The sequence below is a fragment of the Anopheles coluzzii genome, chromosome 3 (assembly GCF_943734685.1).
Source record: "Anopheles coluzzii chromosome 3, AcolN3, whole genome shotgun sequence".
Classification (NCBI taxonomy): Eukaryota; Metazoa; Arthropoda; class Insecta; order Diptera; family Culicidae; genus Anopheles; species Anopheles coluzzii.
The window spans coordinates 16,206,205-16,222,428 of record NC_064671.1 but is presented as its reverse complement, the minus strand read 5'-3'; the positions used below and the strand labels follow the sequence as shown (position 1 = coordinate 16,222,428).

Here is a 16,224-nt window from a genome sequence, read left to right as displayed (position 1 = left end):
TACCTCCGTTTCACCCTCTTGCAGCCTTCCTGCGGGGCATAATGACATACACAGACAGCTGGCATACACCAGCACACACACACACATACACACCAACGGCCAACTAATGCGCTTCCACACCCTATGTACGGCGGAGTAACAACAACAAAAAACAGACGAAAAGGGAAAAAAGGGTGCCCCATCGGCCCCACCAGCAACGCGCACCCTTCGGCCGATGCCGACACGGAACGAGGTCGCGACGTACCTGGCAGTGGGAAGTTTTCTGTGTGCTGCGAAATGTTTGACATCGTTGCGTACGAGCTTTCCATTGTGTTGACCATAGTTCTCTCCGTCGCTGGTGTTTTCGTGGTCGCGGATGCGCTTTTCCAAATTTTCCAACCAACAACTACAACTGCTACTGCTGCTGCTGCTGGGATGAATCATGCACGCACGTATTTCCCCACAAACATACACACACGCACGTACACACAATGGGAATCGAATTAATTTTTACACGACCGATTTTTCTTTACCGAGAATCGCAAACACACACACGCGCGAGGGGGGACGATTTACACAACACCACAACAACAAAAAAGGGTACAGAAAATCAATTAAGCAACAGACGATTTTCACGCGCAACGGGAAAGAACAACAACACAGCCAACGCACACACACACACACGGGAAGGCGCTTATTGGACGCGGGACGGTGGTTTTCCAGACTTGGTTTTTCTCCTCTTGCCAAACGCACGATCTTCGCTGGATGCTCTTTTGGCTGGTTGGAATGTGCGTAAACTAAACAAATACGGTACGCTTTACATTTTCACACAAAAACAGACTCACGCACTTCTGGCACAAGAGGGAAATTCTTTTCGCGTCTTTATTGTAGCTGTTTTTTTTTACTTTTCTTTCCTCCTCCTGGACTTGCGTTTCGCTACAAAACATCCATCTTTCGTTGAGGACAGCTGTCAAACGCGCTACGAATTAACGAACGCTGTCAACGTGTTTTAACGAAGCTGGTTTGTTTAGCCGCACAGTGGGAAGCCTTTCGGACATAATTTATTTTAAAAAGTCGGTTGAAGTGCAACATGTGTGGCAATAGTTGTAAATTTAGGGGCTGGTTTTTTTGCCTAGTTCGCAAAAACTACAAAAATACAGTTATTTCTGACGAATGAAGGATTTTGAGCACATATTTTTTGCATTGTGAGGAAGCATATTTTGATATTTTACATGTTAAAATATTTTGAGGATGACATTTTCGTCATTTACCAGATTCCTCTAACAATTCAAGTAGTATCATTCTTCCGGTGTTCCATGTACACGAATCCTGCCAATATTAAGATGTCGGATGATAAATGTGCAATAAAAAATGATATTGTTTCGTCTTACCGGTAAATGCAGGTAAACTTTTCCCCATGATTGGAATGGATATCAACTCTCACAAAACGAACACCAGACACTGGTTGATCCAGATCGAGTTCAAACGTTTCTAAAAACGTGGTCATATAATCAAAGGTGTAGGTACCGAAGTAAATTTCCTTCCCGGTGCTCTCTGGATTGTTGATGCCCTGCAGGGTAATCGAATTATTGAAAAAGAAAATCAATTCGAAAATAGTGTCCCCAAGCGCAACAGATTAAGCGTAAACGACTGTAAAAATTAATATTCATAGAAAAAAACGAATGCTCCATAGCTTTGCTGGTTTGCTCAATAGATGGCGTATTATAAATTATCATTATGTTGCTGTCCTTTTTCATATTCATATTCATATGAATATAAAATACAGAGAATGAGAAAGCAATCAAAGCGAAGAAAGCTCCTTTGTGTGGCTATGCCACCTACAGATGGCGCCACAAGCTCTTTTGCTATTTTTAGAATGCACCAGTCGTTCACCGCTTGCCAAAGGAAGTCTTTTTAGATTCCTTTTAGAATGAGAGCTCGAGCCGTTTAGAACCCGTTTAGTGGTCGTTTTGCGAAGTTGTGGCACTTGGGAAGGGTAAAGTACGTACCCACACAGAAAACTCTTTCAAAGCACTGTAAACATCCGTCCTAACTGGCAGCGCTGATTTTGGGATGTGTTCAATCGTAATTGCGTTCAAGACGACACTCTTCACCAGTTTAATCACTATCGATCCGGAGCTTCCCTCGAGTGCAAAGCATGTACCACAGTCCTTGAGTAAGAAAGTACATTAATACCTGCACCACAATGCCCGGAGTGCCTTTCCATCCCGTACCTGTATAATGCACTGCATCTGATAGTAGTTGTCGTACATCGAAGAAAACGCCGTACGGACACGACTCAAAAGGGAGCCACGATGCCGCGATGTTGGAACGACCGACACGACCTCTCCACCAAAGACCCGCGCCGCATAGTCGGTCGGTCCGAGCTTGTCGAAGTTGAGCTGCTCCAACAGAGAAAGTCTATCGTTGAGGATTTCCATCTCTTCGAAACATTGTACCTTGGAATCGGTCTGTCCACCAGTTACTTTGTACTGTCCTACATCTTTGCTTTGTTCCGAATTCTAAAAAATAAAGCAAATGATTAGAAATTGGCGGAGATAAGGGTGTTGCTTACAGGCGTTCGTTACCTCTTCTAGAAATTTCCGGTCGTGTATTTGCTGTGTGGTGCTGTTTTCTCTCACATATATCTGAAACACGGTAAGAGCAGCCAGCAAAACGCACAACATGTAAACGGCCAAATTCTTCTGTTGATGTTCCGGCATTTTGCAACTCGCACGTTTACTTTTTCCATCAACCACCACAGCACAGCATACTGAGACGGAAACGTTCAACGTGCCGTGTGCACCGTTCAAAACCCCGTAACCAAAAACACCCCATAGAGGGCGCTTGCGTCACAAAAGGGACAACAGTGGGCAATGCAAACGAAAAATGCATGCAAAACCAGCCGCAGCTGTCAGAATGACACTCGGAACAAAACAAAAGTGAAGAAAAAAAGCGACGGGAAAGAGAAAGAACAACAATAAATTTCGTCGCAAACATTTTCTCGCTTACGGCGCACGGTGGTGGTGATCTGCAAAATTGTGTAGTGCGGCTTCCCACTTTCTGTACCTTCTTTTTGTTTTGGTTTCCCATTGCTGGCTGTACATCTTCACGCAATTGTAAGTGCGTGCATCACTGACGGTTTACGGAATTTGCTGCAACCAACCAGAACGAGCGGGCATCCTGGCGCAACAATAGTTGCATCCCGAGACCTGGTAGAGAGACAGGCCATCAGCACAAACCTGAAATGCAGTGCGAAATGAATGGCTAGCTTACTGCTGCGATCAGCAACGCCCGGCAGTACCAGAAGAACAACCGGAAAGGGAGCGGAAGCGTCCGTCGATCGGGAAGTGAAGAGTGTGTGTGTGTTTGTGTATGTGTGTGTGTGGGCCGAACGGCACGGCGGCTCCTCACCCTACCCCGGGCAGCTGCAAACAATGCCGAAGTTGCCCCGACGCGTAGTAGCCGATGCCCCTTAAAAATAAACAATATTACATCATTTTGTAACGTGAAGCGCGATACGACCGGGCAGCAAGAGTGTGGTGTCAACCTCCTCCTCCCCCACCAAATGTTTCGTAAATAGCGTTCTTTGTGTTTTCGGACGTAAGCTGCTCCTCCGGCTCCTCTGAACACGGGCTGAACACGGGGAGCGGGCGATTTCTGTCACCATCCGGGCGATGGATAGCAACAAGAACCAGGAGTGCTGCTACGGCAACGGAGGCGGCGGTGGCGGTGTTGGCCTCACGGTGGTCATCGGGACGGACCGCATCGCGAAGGCGGTGTCGGCGGTGAAGTATCAGAACCAGTTCAACAACAACAACCTGATCGAGCAGGAAAATCTAATGCCACCGGTGCAGGGTCGCGTGGTTGGGATGGTGCCGGACGACGGGTCGCCCTCGACCAACGGCCAGCAGAATGGGGTGACGGCGAACGAGTCGCCGGGGAAGGAAAAGGTTCACCTGGCCGAGAATGGTAAGGAAAGGCGGTTGCCATTCGCGAAAAATGCGCCTAATTTGGATTTAAAAAGAATGTTTTTCAAATATTATATTTTAAATTGAGCAATTGATTGAAATGATCCTTCTTTCACTTTCAGGATCCACCCGCCACCTCGCATCGTCCATTTTCACGCAATCGTCCTCCCCGGCCGCCTCTGCGGGCAGTGACGCGCTGCCGGACCGGTTGCATCCGACCCTTCCGGAATGTTTCCTTACCGGCAGTACCAACAACATCACCAACAGCTTTAATCCCCCCACAAACGGCGCAAGCCCTGTGTCCTCATCCACCGGGTACACTATACAACCGCCCGTTACGTCCTTCGACGTGGCCGCTACCAGCAACGGTAGCACGGTGGTTGATTTTACCAACAACTCCAACGCACCAGAAGCGGACCATTCACCGCTGGTGGCGGCCGCAAACAACGACGATACGGTCGACCCGGCGGACGAGGGCGACTTTTCCGACAACAATTCCCTCGGCAACCTGTCGTACGCTAGCGAGAACGGGCTGGTGGAGGAAATCATACTGCTGCCGAGCAACGCCTACTCCGACGATGACAATGCGTCCACGTCGGATGACTGTATCTATGCGTACCGGGGTGGTGAGCCGGCGGGGGCGGCAGGGCAACTGCTAGACCTGCAGGGCGATCTGCCGCCGGACGACGAGACGGACTTTCTCGAGATGGACTTCGATCCGGAGCCGAGCTCGGAGATGGAAACCTTTAACCGCCAGCAGGACGGGTTTCTGCTCGGACTGGACGGTGAGCAGTATGGTGCGGCGGCAGCGCGACCTCCGGAAGGTGGACATGGGCCGGAAGTTGATGGTGGTGGTTGTGGTCCACGATCACCGACGAACGGAGCGAGGCAGGCTTCGCCGGTACAAATCGCAGCGGGAACAGTAGCGGAACAGCACGAACCGAAGGGCAATGAAACGGGTTTATATCATCAAGCGGCCGAAGTGGGTGAAGCAGGAGCACTCTTTGCTGGTCCTTTACCGGCAGTGGCACAACCAGTGGACACGCAATCGAACGCTCGGCCAGAAAGTAGAGAGCAAAATGCCACGGTAAGCAAAAGCCCCGAACCGGCCGTGAACCGAACGGAAGCTCACAAAACGGGTGCCATTCCGAAGAACTTACCGATCCCGGTGGATCGACCCCCAACCTTATCCTCCAACTCGAAGAACCTTCGGCTCGACCTAACGGTGCATTCGGACGAACCGGATTTTGTCGAGACGCACCGGTATCAAGATTGCTCGCTGTACTACTATCAACCGGCCGAGTTTTCTGCCAGCACTAGCAAGCGATCGAAAGGCTTGCAGCAGCAGCAGGAAAATGAAGCAGAAGAAATGCACTGTTTGGACTGTGCAGAGCAAGAGTTCCTAATGCGCACGAAGCAGGACCACCCTGCCAGGCAGCGGTACTGTAACAGTTGCAATGCGACAAAAGGAGAGGGCAGGATGCGATCATCGGCATTGAAAGCTACGGATCATCGCTCGGTGCGATCGTACGCTGGGCCAAACCGAACGGCGGAAGCGTTCTATGCCCGTGCAACGGAACCACGGATGGACGACGAGCACGGTACGGTGGACGATGATGAGCTGCTCGATCTGCGTGCGGAACAGATCGTGTTTGAGACGCTGCACAAAATTAACACACTGAAGGAAACGCCACCAACAACGGCTGGGCCGAAGGCAGAGTGTGTGAAAAGCATGGCAAAGGGATCGCTCATGCCTGTGCTGGAGAAGGATGATGGTGCGGCCAAAGCACAGTACGATCAGATAGTACCGCTCGTCACCCATCCAATGGTGCGTGTTGTTCGAAGCACGTCGATCGATGATCGCGATCGTTTATTAAACCTTTTGCCTCTTCCCTTTTTTCAGACACAACCCAAGCAGAGTGTAACGCTGTACACGGTGAACTGCAACGAAGCGACAATAACGGAAGCTTTTGTAAGCCGGCAACCGGACGGCAAACCGTTGAAGTGTTTCGCTCTATAGCTATTTTCTTTTTTCCCTCCAGATGCACCTTGGCCTTTTACCGAAGGAGAGCGTACTGCGGCAGTACGCAACGGAGCGGCTCGAGGCGGACAATGCCAAAATGACCATACCGAAGTATCTGCTGCACATGTCGAAGCGCGACTGCAACTACCGGAAGCTGATCGACGTCATCAAATCCTGCTGTGATATGGAACCGCTGGACGTTCAATACTATCCGGTTAGTAGTAGTGGTAGGACCGATTACCATGGATGCAACAAACCTTTCGATGTAAACTCATCTCTTTCCAGATCGATCCATTCATGGACGGGCCCGAAATTGTGCAGATCTGTTCGAGCGAGATAGCGAAACACTGGAACGCCAACACGAACCTGCGCCAGATTATTCACTTCAAGCACAAACACTTTCACACGTTGAATGTTCTCGGTAAAGTTTGGGTTTGGTGCACTTTTTTGTGTGCTTTAGGTTTAGGTTTGCATTAAACAATGCTTATTTTCTACTTGTTTGTAGGTAAAATAGTGAACATCCTTCGGCAGCCTTCCCGCGGCCGGGACACCAACTACATGATCAGTATACCACAGTACTACAAGAGTGGAATCATCAAGATAATGCGGATAGCACCACCCAGCTGGTGATAATTGGACAAAACGGCGCCAATGAGCTAGTCAGATCAGTCGCTGCGGGTGGTGAAAAGGACCGGGGGGGGGGGGATCCAATGGGGGCAATCCCATAGATTAAGCCAGTGATTTTGTTTAGCAGACAGACGTACATACCCGTAAGTAATGCGTATGTTGATGTGATGAAGGTGATGAGGCAAAGAGAATCAGTGTTTTTCTTTTCTTTTTAAAGTAAGTTTGTACTGTTATTTACGCTTAAAACAGAAACACAGAAACACATACACACAGATATACAAACGCTACAAGGTTTTGATTGTGGGGCAGGTTTTAAATTGCGCGCACCGCAAAGAGTACTATCAATAGCCGCGCGAAAGTTGACTGCAGCTGTACCCGGTGACCAGTTAGGAAGGGGCTAGGGACGGGGTAGCTGAGCCCCCGGGCTTTATGTACATATTAGATAGAAACCTATTTATTCTACGGTACCGTGCGCAAACAGGCTGCGCTGCGCAGATGGAGAGCAAAACCCCCAAACCCACGTGGCGATGGAGAACGCGTTTGTGAAAGTTTGCATAAAAAGGTTCAGTTGCGCAAAATTTGTTTCGGCATCCGTTTTACCCGTTGCAACCCCTTTGTTCGCGTTATCGCATGTGCATATTTAAAAAGGCCATAAAATTTTACTTTCGAGGCTCGCCAAAAACCCCAAACCCCAACTATATACTGTGATGCGCTTTACTTGTGTTGTGTATTGTTGCTCCGCATATTGGCTTGTATTTGTGTTTGCTATTAGTGTTGATAGGGATTTGAGTTTAAGCGTGTTTATCGTAACCAAACGCTAAAAAGGGGGGAATAGGATACTTGGTGCTGTGTCAGCCGGTCGCAAGAGATTCGGTCAGATATTTAAAGGGCAAAGAATGTAACCTCTTCATTACTCACTTCATTCAGCTGCATATCTTCCATGCTGTGGCACGCAGTAACACGCAACAGGACTAAAGGAAGCGACGCTTTAAGTACTCTCCACCCAAGCTTATCACGATAGAGTGATCACTCTAGAGTAAATAGGCGGCGCAAATCCTATCTAAAATTGTTAACACAATGGGAACGGGGCAGGACGGTGCGTGGAAAGCTTTCTTGAGGTTTGGGATGAGGGAAAACTTCCCACTTTTTTGAGGATCGTATTATATACACACACACACACCAATACTTACAACACCTACACACGCATTCTTTACACAAGACACTATAGCTGCGCGAGTGGGTCAATGATCATTGCCGTGCCTGCGTGGTCATTTGGAATGCTTACCACACAAGAAAACCGACTACCGAACGTGTTTTAGCCACACATTTCGTTATGCAAACGGTGCAAAACCAATCAACGCAACACTAACGCCTGGTGTGGACTGCGAGCATCATTTAAAAATGATAATAAAAGTATAACAAATCATATAAAAAAAAAACCTCAAAGTGTTACTTCTTGCTTACTTGTTTGCTATTGTTTAGAGCGTCTGGTACCGGTTGCTTATAATCCTCACCAACCCATGGTGTTGAGGTGATAGGTAGGTAGCATCTAAGTCACGGATATAGCCGTGACATTAGAGCATCCGATGATAAGACCGGATCTGATATTCATCAAAAGATAAATCCTGAAAAAGTTTACCGGACAAACTGTGGCTCGGGAGGGAATTATTTAGCACCATCTTTTGTGATTTCCGTTACGAACCAGATCCTAGCACGAGATCGGATGATGTAGAATGGTAGTTCATGTGATTCACATGGACCTGACATGTAAAGCCCCTTTTAGGTCGTCCAAAAGGACCGAAGGAACAGACTAGGTCCAAGATGAAGTGACAATATCTCCACGAGAGGTCATGCCTTAAAGCAGAGATAACGGATTGGCAGACGAAGTGATTGTCCTTGGTACGAGGAACCTATCAAATGAACTCAAACCCCATTGGACCAAATTGATTGCGGACCCTTTAACCCTACAGTACCAGTCGCCACTGAGACTTGGATCTTACTGGCTTTGTGGTCTTAGACTGCGGCTTCGTCTGCCAATCCGTTATCCCTGCTTTAAGGGAGAATCCCTCAACGACATCTTACCACTTCTGTTCCTTCCGTCCTTTTGGACGACCTAACAGAGATTTACATGCTGGGTTTCATCCAGGTCCTTGCAAATTACATGAACAACCGGAGCCTGGCGTGGTTGATGCGCTGCACGACTGTGAGACTGCCGTTGTAAGGGCTTCTCCATTGTCACATTGCTACATTGTCAAGCTTCTTCCTCACGAATGTGACGAAGAGGATTTAGAGGGTTATATAATGCATTGATTCTGCCCCGTTTTAACAGGATCTTCAATAGGGTTGCTGAAACTACGATTTCTAACAAAACATCCTGCTTGGTGTAGATACTACTGGTACTACTAGACTACTGGTGCTGATGACTAGTAGTAATGGCTTGCTTCTGTCCTATTCCTGTTAGTAATGGCTATTGTTAGTCCGATTCCCACTCTGGCAAAATCCGAACCACTAGTTCTGCGCGGAGTAGGAGTCGTCCGGAGTCGTGCAGAGATGTTCGGAGTCGCCCGAAGTTGTTTGGAGTCGGAGTCGTCCGGAGTCGTCCGGAGTCGACCGGAGTCGACCGGAGTCGGAGTCAACCGGAATCGTCGGAGTCGACCGGAGTCGGAGTCAGCCGGAATCGTCGGAGCCAACAGGAGCCGTCCGGTGCAATGTACTTTTGATCAGGCATTACATTTCGTTGTTTTTCTTTTTCTTTCACTTTGCGTATGCACTTCCTATACAGACTTATGTGTCGAAGACCGATTCCGGCCGACTTCGACTCCAATCGATTCCGGACATCTCCGAACGACTCCGGACGACTCCGACTCCGAACGATTTCGGAAGACTTCGGACGACTCCGAATGACTCCGGGCGACTCCGAACGACTCTGGACGTTTCCGGGCGATTCCGAACGACTCCGGATAATACTGGGCGGACCTACCTTCCGGAGTCGGATCAGAGTCGACTCCGGATTCTTGCCAACTATACCCATCACTAAGTTCTCACTGCCTTGTACAGGAACAAGCTGGCCATTTCGTTCATAAGGTATCCTTCCGTCATTAGGTCCGCAATAATGACTTGGAAAACGAAAATATGAGACCCTGGAGCGATTCCAGCAATGCCCAGCAGCAGGTTATGGTTATGTAATCACCTTGATGTGTCCCCAAGTATCCTTTGAAGTAAGTGCCACGTTTGTTTTTTTAGAAAGGTGCCACAAAATCTATAAGAAATACATTTAAGTGCAAGGGATATTCGTTGACAATAAATACCTTGTTCGATGCTAAAAGTGTTGCTACTTTATTATTTTCTACGCTCCAAAACAGTCACCAAAACTAGACAGTGCGAAAAGTGAAATGTCTCCTTGCACTAACACACTGTCACGCAGTGGAAACAGCCGCGTGTAGTAGTGCCGCTAGCTCAGCAGGCCATGCAATTTGCAAACAAACGTTTGACATTTGATTGTACCTTTTCTTACTCCTCTTCGTTCTCTCCCATACATGGAGCATTAGTGTTTGGCAACAAAGCAGGGCGGGACAGGACATCCGAAATTTTGCTCCACAAAATCGTGCGCTTGTCCAAATTACACCACCAGCGTTACCGTGTTAATCCGCGACCAAAAGCGTTCAGTGTGCAGCGTGTTGTTGTGTGTGTGTGGTAATTGTGAACATTGTGCTGGTAACCATTGGCTTTCCCGGCGAAAGGACGACGATGAGTGCGCAGACGCGGCTGAATGAAGCCCTGCCGGAAAGCCAGCAGCGCCTCTCGCACCAGGCAACGACGCTAGCCACGCACGGCTACATCGTCGGCGATGTGATCGGCCAGGGAACGTACGCGGTCGTGAAGGTAAAGCGCGCAGGGGTTACGCCCTTTGGTCAGGTGGTTTCTGGTTGCACTCACCACAACCCTTCCGTTGCAGAAAGCGTACTGGACGAAATTTAAGCGAACGGTGGCGATAAAGATTATGTCGAAAACGAACGCCGGCGAAACGTTCCTGCAAAAGTGTTTGCCGCGCGAGCTGGATGCGATCCGCAATCTGCGCCACGAAAACATTATCCACTACTACGAAGTGATCGAAACGACGATGAGGTGTGCATGGCGGAAAACCCACTGTGATCCTTCCATTACTCTCACACTCACTCTTTGCCTCCCCCTCTCTTCATCTCCCTCGTTAGGGTCTACATTTCCATGCGGTACGCCGAGCACGGTACGCTGCTGAGCTTGATACGCAAGCAGGGCCACCTGCCGGAAGTGCGCGCCCGCCGGTACTACCGCCAGCTGCTGGCCGCCCTCGAGTACATACACACGGCCGGGTACGCCCACCGGGACATCAAGCTCGAAAACATGGTGCTCGACGGGAACGACCGGCTGAAGCTGATCGATTTCGGGTTCGCCTGTCGGGCGCGGGACGCCGTTGCGCCGGTCCTGTCCAAAACGTTCTGCGGCAGCCACGCGTACGCCAGCCCGGAGCTGCTGCGGTTCAAACCGTACGATCCCGTCCACGCCGACATCTGGGCGTCCGGCGTGGTGCTGTACTCGCTGCTTTACGGAAAGCTACCGTTTTCCAACGAAAAACAGGTGAACCTGCTGCTCCAGGTATGGTAACACTGTGTGGTACTAACTTTTTGTTTTCTCTCCTGTTGTTTTTTTGTTTTAATCATCATTTTATCATCGTTCATCAACTGTGTTAACTCCACCCCCCTTCAACCCATCTTTGCACTAATGTAGAAAATCAACCGCGGTGTTATATTCCCGTCCAGCATAACCGTTACCAGGGAGGTGCAGTGCTTGTTGAAGCAATTGTTTTTGCCGGTAGAGAAACGCATTACCTGGCCGGAGCTGGGCCGATCGCTGTGGTTCTTTATTGAGCTGGAGGACGAGTCGCCCGGACAGGCGGAATGGCCCCAGCCCGCACCGGACGGTGTGGCCGAACCATCCGCTGCCAAGCGTAGCAAGCTGGACAATAAAGCTTAGGTGATAGAGTTGTGCGATGACCTTGCCGTGCTCGCGTTGATTCGCACTGGAATGTGGGGTGATTTATTTGTGATTAAAAAGGAAAAAGAAACAGCACCAACCATTCTTCAGCAGGGCAGCAACACCACTCTAAACATGGCACTGCATCGCATCTTCCCCAAAATGGTAATGGCCCCCAAAAAAGTACCCGCCACACCACTCCCCTGGGGGGAGTTTGGTACTGCCAAGTCGCCACGTTTTGATGTGCCTGGTGGGAGAAATTAAGGCGCGCAGTAATGGAATTATTCATGAAACAAACTACGGGCACCGCGCACCCGCGTGGCAAACTTTATTTATAGTGTCACAACATAATGCGCTCATCGTCGAATGTGGGGTAATGTTTTACGGTAAACGAATGTCCTGGACAGGCAGCCGGGAGGGGGTGGCAGAAACATCATCCCGCCATTGACGCTACGCTCGTAATGGACCTTTTCTCCTTGTTTGTTGCGCAAAGCAATTGGTAGCAGAATGTGGTGTAAATTTAAATTACTATCTAATGATAGTATGCCTTTTGCGGAGTATAGTATTTTAAATAATAAGAACGATTTTATAATATTAATAATTTAAAACTGCTTGTTGTTTTATTGCTAGGAAATATTTCTCGCTGATTGTTATCGATTTATTAGAACCACTGTAGGACAAATTGTAGGGAAATTCCTAGCCGGCGACTCATCCGAAGCGGCTCCTTTCGCTCCAGCAACGCAATATTGCTCAATAAATCGGCCGGGAACGAAGTTGCGACCGAACCCAAATGGATCAAATGCATCATTCGCTTATCCACTGTGCGGCGGCTGCTGCCTTACTGTACTGGCGGCCCCGTAACGCGTACAGCTTTTTGCCAAACCCATCCGTCTTTACTGTTCAATTTCAAGCTCGTGATTTACAGTCGACAATATAACTGCGGGTAACTCCCCGCAAAGGGGAGAGCGGTGGGTTTTGTTGCGTTCGTTTTATTTCTTTTCAGGTTGTCACTGCCCCTTCCCTTTATGTGCTCTTACGCGCACCAGAAAGCGGAATAGTTATGCGGGATTTGTTCCGACCAAAACGTCCCGTTTGGCCTTGGCAGCGGCGAATGTGTGCAGCAGCAGCAGCAGCAAGTGAGTGCAGCGTGGTGTGGTGGAACATAAATCTTGCCCGCTGATAAGTTGACTTTCACGGTCCGATCCGTTTGACCGCTCGGCTGTATGTGTGTGTGTGTGTGTGGGTACGATCAGAACGAAAGGACACCGTTTGTGTTCCTGTACTGTACACTATCCGGGTCCGGTGCTTGTAGCATTGTCCGGCTTGCCACAAGCTCGATGTCAAAGTTTCTCGTCGTACTTTGTGTGTTTTTACCCGCCCCAACCGGGTTCCGGGTCTCTTGGTATGGTGAGAACTTTGTGTTAGTCTGTGCATATTACTCCAGGGAAGGGGAACGTGGGTGTTGTAGTACCACACACACACGCACACACATACGGGGTCAATCAAAAAGTCGACCGTACGTCAGCGTCTTGCAGCGGTATGCCCGGTTGCATGTTGACATCAATGTCCCGGTTGCAGCGGGCAACTTTACCTGGCTGGTGCGGGCACGGGTACGGCATAGGCTGCGGACACGATGACGCCAGCGGTCAGTCAAGCGGTAGGTTGAGACATTCATCTCGTAAGCGGTTTGTTGGTTGGATTGATTTTGTGAATGGGGAAAAGCGTTTGCTCGGTGGGTTATCGTTATGTTTAAATTGTAACTTTTGGAAGTTCATGGGGGAACCAGAGAGTGATCTATCTTTCGCGCTGTGCGTGCGTGATGTGTCATCTAAACAGAGATAGTCTTTGCGGAACAATGTGAGGGACGATCCGTTGCACAGAGTTTTTATCTTTCCCGTGATCTTTACAGCTATTAATCTTAAAATTGTAAAGCATGTTCGCAGTATTTCAATACGATACCAGATCTTCAACATTTCTATATATTTATTTTTATATATTCATGATGGTTTATGGCTATTTCGTAAAATGGCCAAATGCAAGCTGAAATCTTCAGTACTTGATCTTATTGAAATTAGTTGAAATGTATGTAAATTGAATTGACTATTGTTGTGAGTTTCAATAAAAGTTAGATTTTTCTTTACAGATTTACGTCTGATTGACTTTTAACAATTAATACTTTAAAACATTTCTCAGCTTCAGTTTTTTTTTTAAATCGAATTTTCAACTATAATAGAAAAACTATACAGACAAATCATTAATATAGTATAATTAAAATGTTATAATATTTGAATAAAAAGAAAACATACATTTTTTTGCAAATTTATAAACTTTACCCAACTGACAAAATTTCAATACCATTGAATCGTAAACATTTGAATTAAAATCACTTAATATTGATATTTGCTAATTGTGTTTTGTTTATTATATGGAGTTGAAATCAACAAAGTATTTTAATAATTTATTTTGAAAACATGTAACTTATCATACAAGTTTCCATTTGTTGCCAACTTCTCGATAGGTCTGATTTGATTGAAAAATTATTCTTTCTTATCCTTAAAAAAACTTTGGTAACATAACGTGTAACCCTTAAAACAGTACAAATGACAGAATAAAATATAATTAAATTTAATTAAATAAACATTTATTTATTTACTAAGATTATTGTTAGGGCCTTGTCATATTGTCACACTATTTCCGACCTTCGTACATTTTCAAATGAGTGGCATTTCCTCGCTCATTGCTGCCTTATCCCGGGCATACTCGGTTGTGCGACATTTGGCCCAATATGATCGGATCAATTTTTCGCTGGCTAGTGTTACTCGTCCTCATTTAGTCACTGAAAGCCAAAGCCCACTAGTGGTACAGGCAGGCCTTGACCGACAACGGTTGTTGAGCCAAAGAAGAAAGTGTTACTCGTCATTATCCTTTACGAGGATCCTTTTGCATCTTGTGCAAGGTTCTAGTTTGGTAGAGTTGTTACGGTGCCTGCTGGACATCTGGTTTTCTGGTTCGGTGTATTTTATTGGAGCTCGTTAATGCCCTATGATGGTAGGATTATGTTTCCTCTGCCAGGAATTCCTACATAGCAAACATCTTATGCCTCTTATCGGGTTTTCGTTTATATGCTATTATCGAGTGTTTATACTACATATAACATTCACTTAGTTACGCCATTTACTATACGTTTACGCAAGTACATCTAGACATTGATACTACTGCAACATTTAAATATTCGTTCTGGCTATGATAATTGTATTATTCTGGCGAAATAATACATGATTTTTGATAGTCTATATCCTTGACGACCAGAATGTCTCTTATCGGTACTCCTTATATAACTTCCTTCTCTTATCGGAATTTCGGCTTTCCTTTAGCTTCTACCACTAACAAAAGTGATGCTCTTGGACCATTGAACTGTTCTCACGACCACAAAAGGTGATCCACGACACCACGACATTGTCCAACGATGCATCTGCATACCTTTGTCTTGGCTAGGTTTATACGCTGCGGATGAGCGTCCAAAGCATAATGATTAGACATGAGTGTGGACATCATTTTGATGAAGCCCTGCTCCACCGTGAGCCTGCCAAACCAGGGCCTTAAAGATACTTTTGGAGCTATCGAATAAAGGTGCCTCCCAAGTTCGTCTGAATCCCACAACCTCTGATCAACAAGCGAGCCAACATTCTCGAGGAAACCTAACGATCTCGTGAATGAGAATGTGTCTTTCATGTGTCTTCCGCCGTCAGTTCATTGATGTAAAACTTACACGTCAGAATGAGTTAAACTCCTTTCATAAATTGTAATGGATCGCTGGGTAGAAAATGATGGGAGACATACGGCCACATCCTCCGTCCAGGTCCCGACACTTACTTCCCGATTATGAGTGACATTTGACACGTGACCTCCTTTCGATTGAGGTTCAATAGTTTGACGGCCAATGAGTCTCGTTAACTATGTTTTAAACACTGTAACGTGTAATGACCCTTATGCGATTGGGTGACTGAAGCTGCAAAATTGAAACACTTAAACGTTCTAAATTGGAAAAGCGATTGATACATATAGTGGTGAGGTTATCGAATGATCTTACAAAGCCGAACCTGCTTTATTATCCTTTCTCGGTAAAGATTTACTGAATTCAAAGGAAAACGAAAATTAAAACCTAGAACCATGATGATTACATATTCAAAGTAGCTATACATATGTGAGAGGCCACGAAATCTAAATATTGGTGAAATGCAAGAGCAAACAAAACGCAAACCTTACTCAAAAAATCCCATTAATGGGCACGTGCCACGACTTGCACCGCTAAAAATGCCACACCATAAATCGTACAATTATCGAACTCTCTCTCTTTCTCGGTCCCGTTGCCCTCAGGCCATCGTTTAAAAAGTCCGGGTTTCGTTTCGTTTCCGGCCGATGGTAAACACAGAGCTGTGTCAGAGCTTCCCCAGAAAGCAGCGGAAACCACCGCCAGCATCTTTTGCTCTGTCGATCGGTGAATGCCGGGCTAAAGTAAACATGGCATTCAAGAAGTATTTAATTAAGTATAGCACTTAGCACTTCTGTCGGCCGCTGGTAAATAAATGGGAGGACCAAGACGGAACCAAGACA

General features: G+C 47.1%; 4 protein-coding genes across 6 annotated transcripts in view; 2 read left to right on the top strand and 2 right to left on the bottom strand.

Annotated features, from left to right (window-relative positions):
- Positions 1–883, bottom strand: part of LOC120959585 (cytohesin-1) — a 61,521-nt gene extending 60,638 nt beyond the window's left edge. Inside the window, exon 1 of the mRNA XM_040383077.2 lies at positions 245–883. Within this exon, the coding sequence (XP_040239011.1) occupies positions 245–320 (76 nt within the window). The 5' untranslated portion in view covers positions 321–883. The remainder of the gene's footprint in view (positions 1–244) is intronic.
- Positions 884–1,045: 162 nt separating this feature from the next.
- Positions 1,046–2,823, bottom strand: LOC120959586 (SUN domain-containing protein 3). Of its 2 annotated transcripts, XM_040383078.2 has the most exons (5): positions 2,568–2,823; positions 2,214–2,501; positions 1,989–2,150; positions 1,371–1,549; positions 1,046–1,308 (listed from the first exon to the last, which is right to left on the bottom strand). In XM_040383078.2, exons 1-5 carry the CDS (start codon positions 2,700–2,702, stop codon positions 1,278–1,280), a joined length of 795 nt encoding a protein of 264 aa, XP_040239012.2. In that variant the 5' UTR covers positions 2,703–2,823; the 3' UTR covers positions 1,046–1,277. The 2 variants fall into 2 exon arrangements, with proteins under 2 accessions (XP_040239012.2, XP_040239013.2); XM_040383079.2 differs by lacking the exon at positions 1,046–1,308 and having other exon boundaries at positions 1,466–1,549; positions 1,993–2,150.
- A 139-nt stretch (positions 2,824–2,962) lies between these two features.
- Positions 2,963–7,239, top strand: LOC120959584 (uncharacterized). Its single transcript, XM_040383072.2, has 6 exons — positions 2,963–3,951; positions 4,073–5,778; positions 5,854–5,922; positions 5,993–6,187; positions 6,259–6,394; positions 6,479–7,239. Exons 1-6 carry the CDS (start codon positions 3,657–3,659, stop codon positions 6,601–6,603), a joined length of 2,526 nt encoding a protein of 841 aa, XP_040239006.2. The 5' UTR covers positions 2,963–3,656; the 3' UTR covers positions 6,604–7,239.
- A 2,846-nt stretch (positions 7,240–10,085) lies between these two features.
- Positions 10,086–11,713, top strand: LOC120959676 (testis-specific serine/threonine-protein kinase 3-like). 2 transcript variants are annotated; one of them, XM_040383268.2, is made up of 4 exons: positions 10,086–10,482; positions 10,556–10,725; positions 10,812–11,214; positions 11,365–11,713. In XM_040383268.2, the coding sequence occupies exons 1-4, from the start codon at positions 10,348–10,350 to the stop codon at positions 11,608–11,610; spliced, it is 954 nt and encodes a 317-aa protein (XP_040239202.2). In that variant the 5' UTR covers positions 10,086–10,347; the 3' UTR covers positions 11,611–11,713. The 2 variants fall into 2 exon arrangements, with proteins under 2 accessions (XP_040239202.2, XP_040239201.2); XM_040383267.2 differs by having other exon boundaries at positions 10,812–11,232.
- The last annotated feature ends 4,511 nt before the right edge of the window (positions 11,714–16,224 follow it).

What these genes read in the sequence shown, in the direction of transcription:
- LOC120959676 (XM_040383267.2), top strand. Translation starts at nt 10,348, where the DNA reads ATGAGTGCGCAGACGCGGCTGAATGAAGCCCTGCCGGAAAGCCAGCAG. An exon ending in GAACGTACGCGGTCGTGAAG is followed by an intron (nt 10,483 to 10,555) that starts GTAAAGCGCGCA and finishes CTTCCGTTGCAG; the next exon opens with AAAGCGTACTGGACGAAATT. An exon ending in AGGTGAACCTGCTGCTCCAG is followed by an intron (nt 11,233 to 11,364) that starts GTATGGTAACAC and finishes GCACTAATGTAG; the next exon opens with AAAATCAACCGCGGTGTTAT.
- LOC120959584 (XM_040383072.2), top strand. Translation starts at nt 3,657, where the DNA reads ATGGATAGCAACAAGAACCAGGAGTGCTGCTACGGCAACGGAGGCGGC. An exon ending in TGGACGTTCAATACTATCCG is followed by an intron (nt 6,188 to 6,258) that starts GTTAGTAGTAGT and finishes ATCTCTTTCCAG; the next exon opens with ATCGATCCATTCATGGACGG. An exon ending in TCACACGTTGAATGTTCTCG is followed by an intron (nt 6,395 to 6,478) that starts GTAAAGTTTGGG and finishes ACTTGTTTGTAG; the next exon opens with GTAAAATAGTGAACATCCTT.
- LOC120959586 (XM_040383078.2), bottom strand. Translation starts at nt 2,702, where the DNA reads ATGCCGGAACATCAACAGAAGAATTTGGCCGTTTACATGTTGTGCGTT. An exon ending in ACCGGAAATTTCTAGAAGAG is followed by an intron (nt 2,502 to 2,567) that starts GTAACGAACGCC and finishes TTTATTTTTTAG; the next exon opens with AATTCGGAACAAAGCAAAGA. An exon ending in AAGTTTACCTGCATTTACCG is followed by an intron (nt 1,309 to 1,370) that starts GTAAGACGAAAC and finishes TAATATTGGCAG; the next exon opens with GATTCGTGTACATGGAACAC.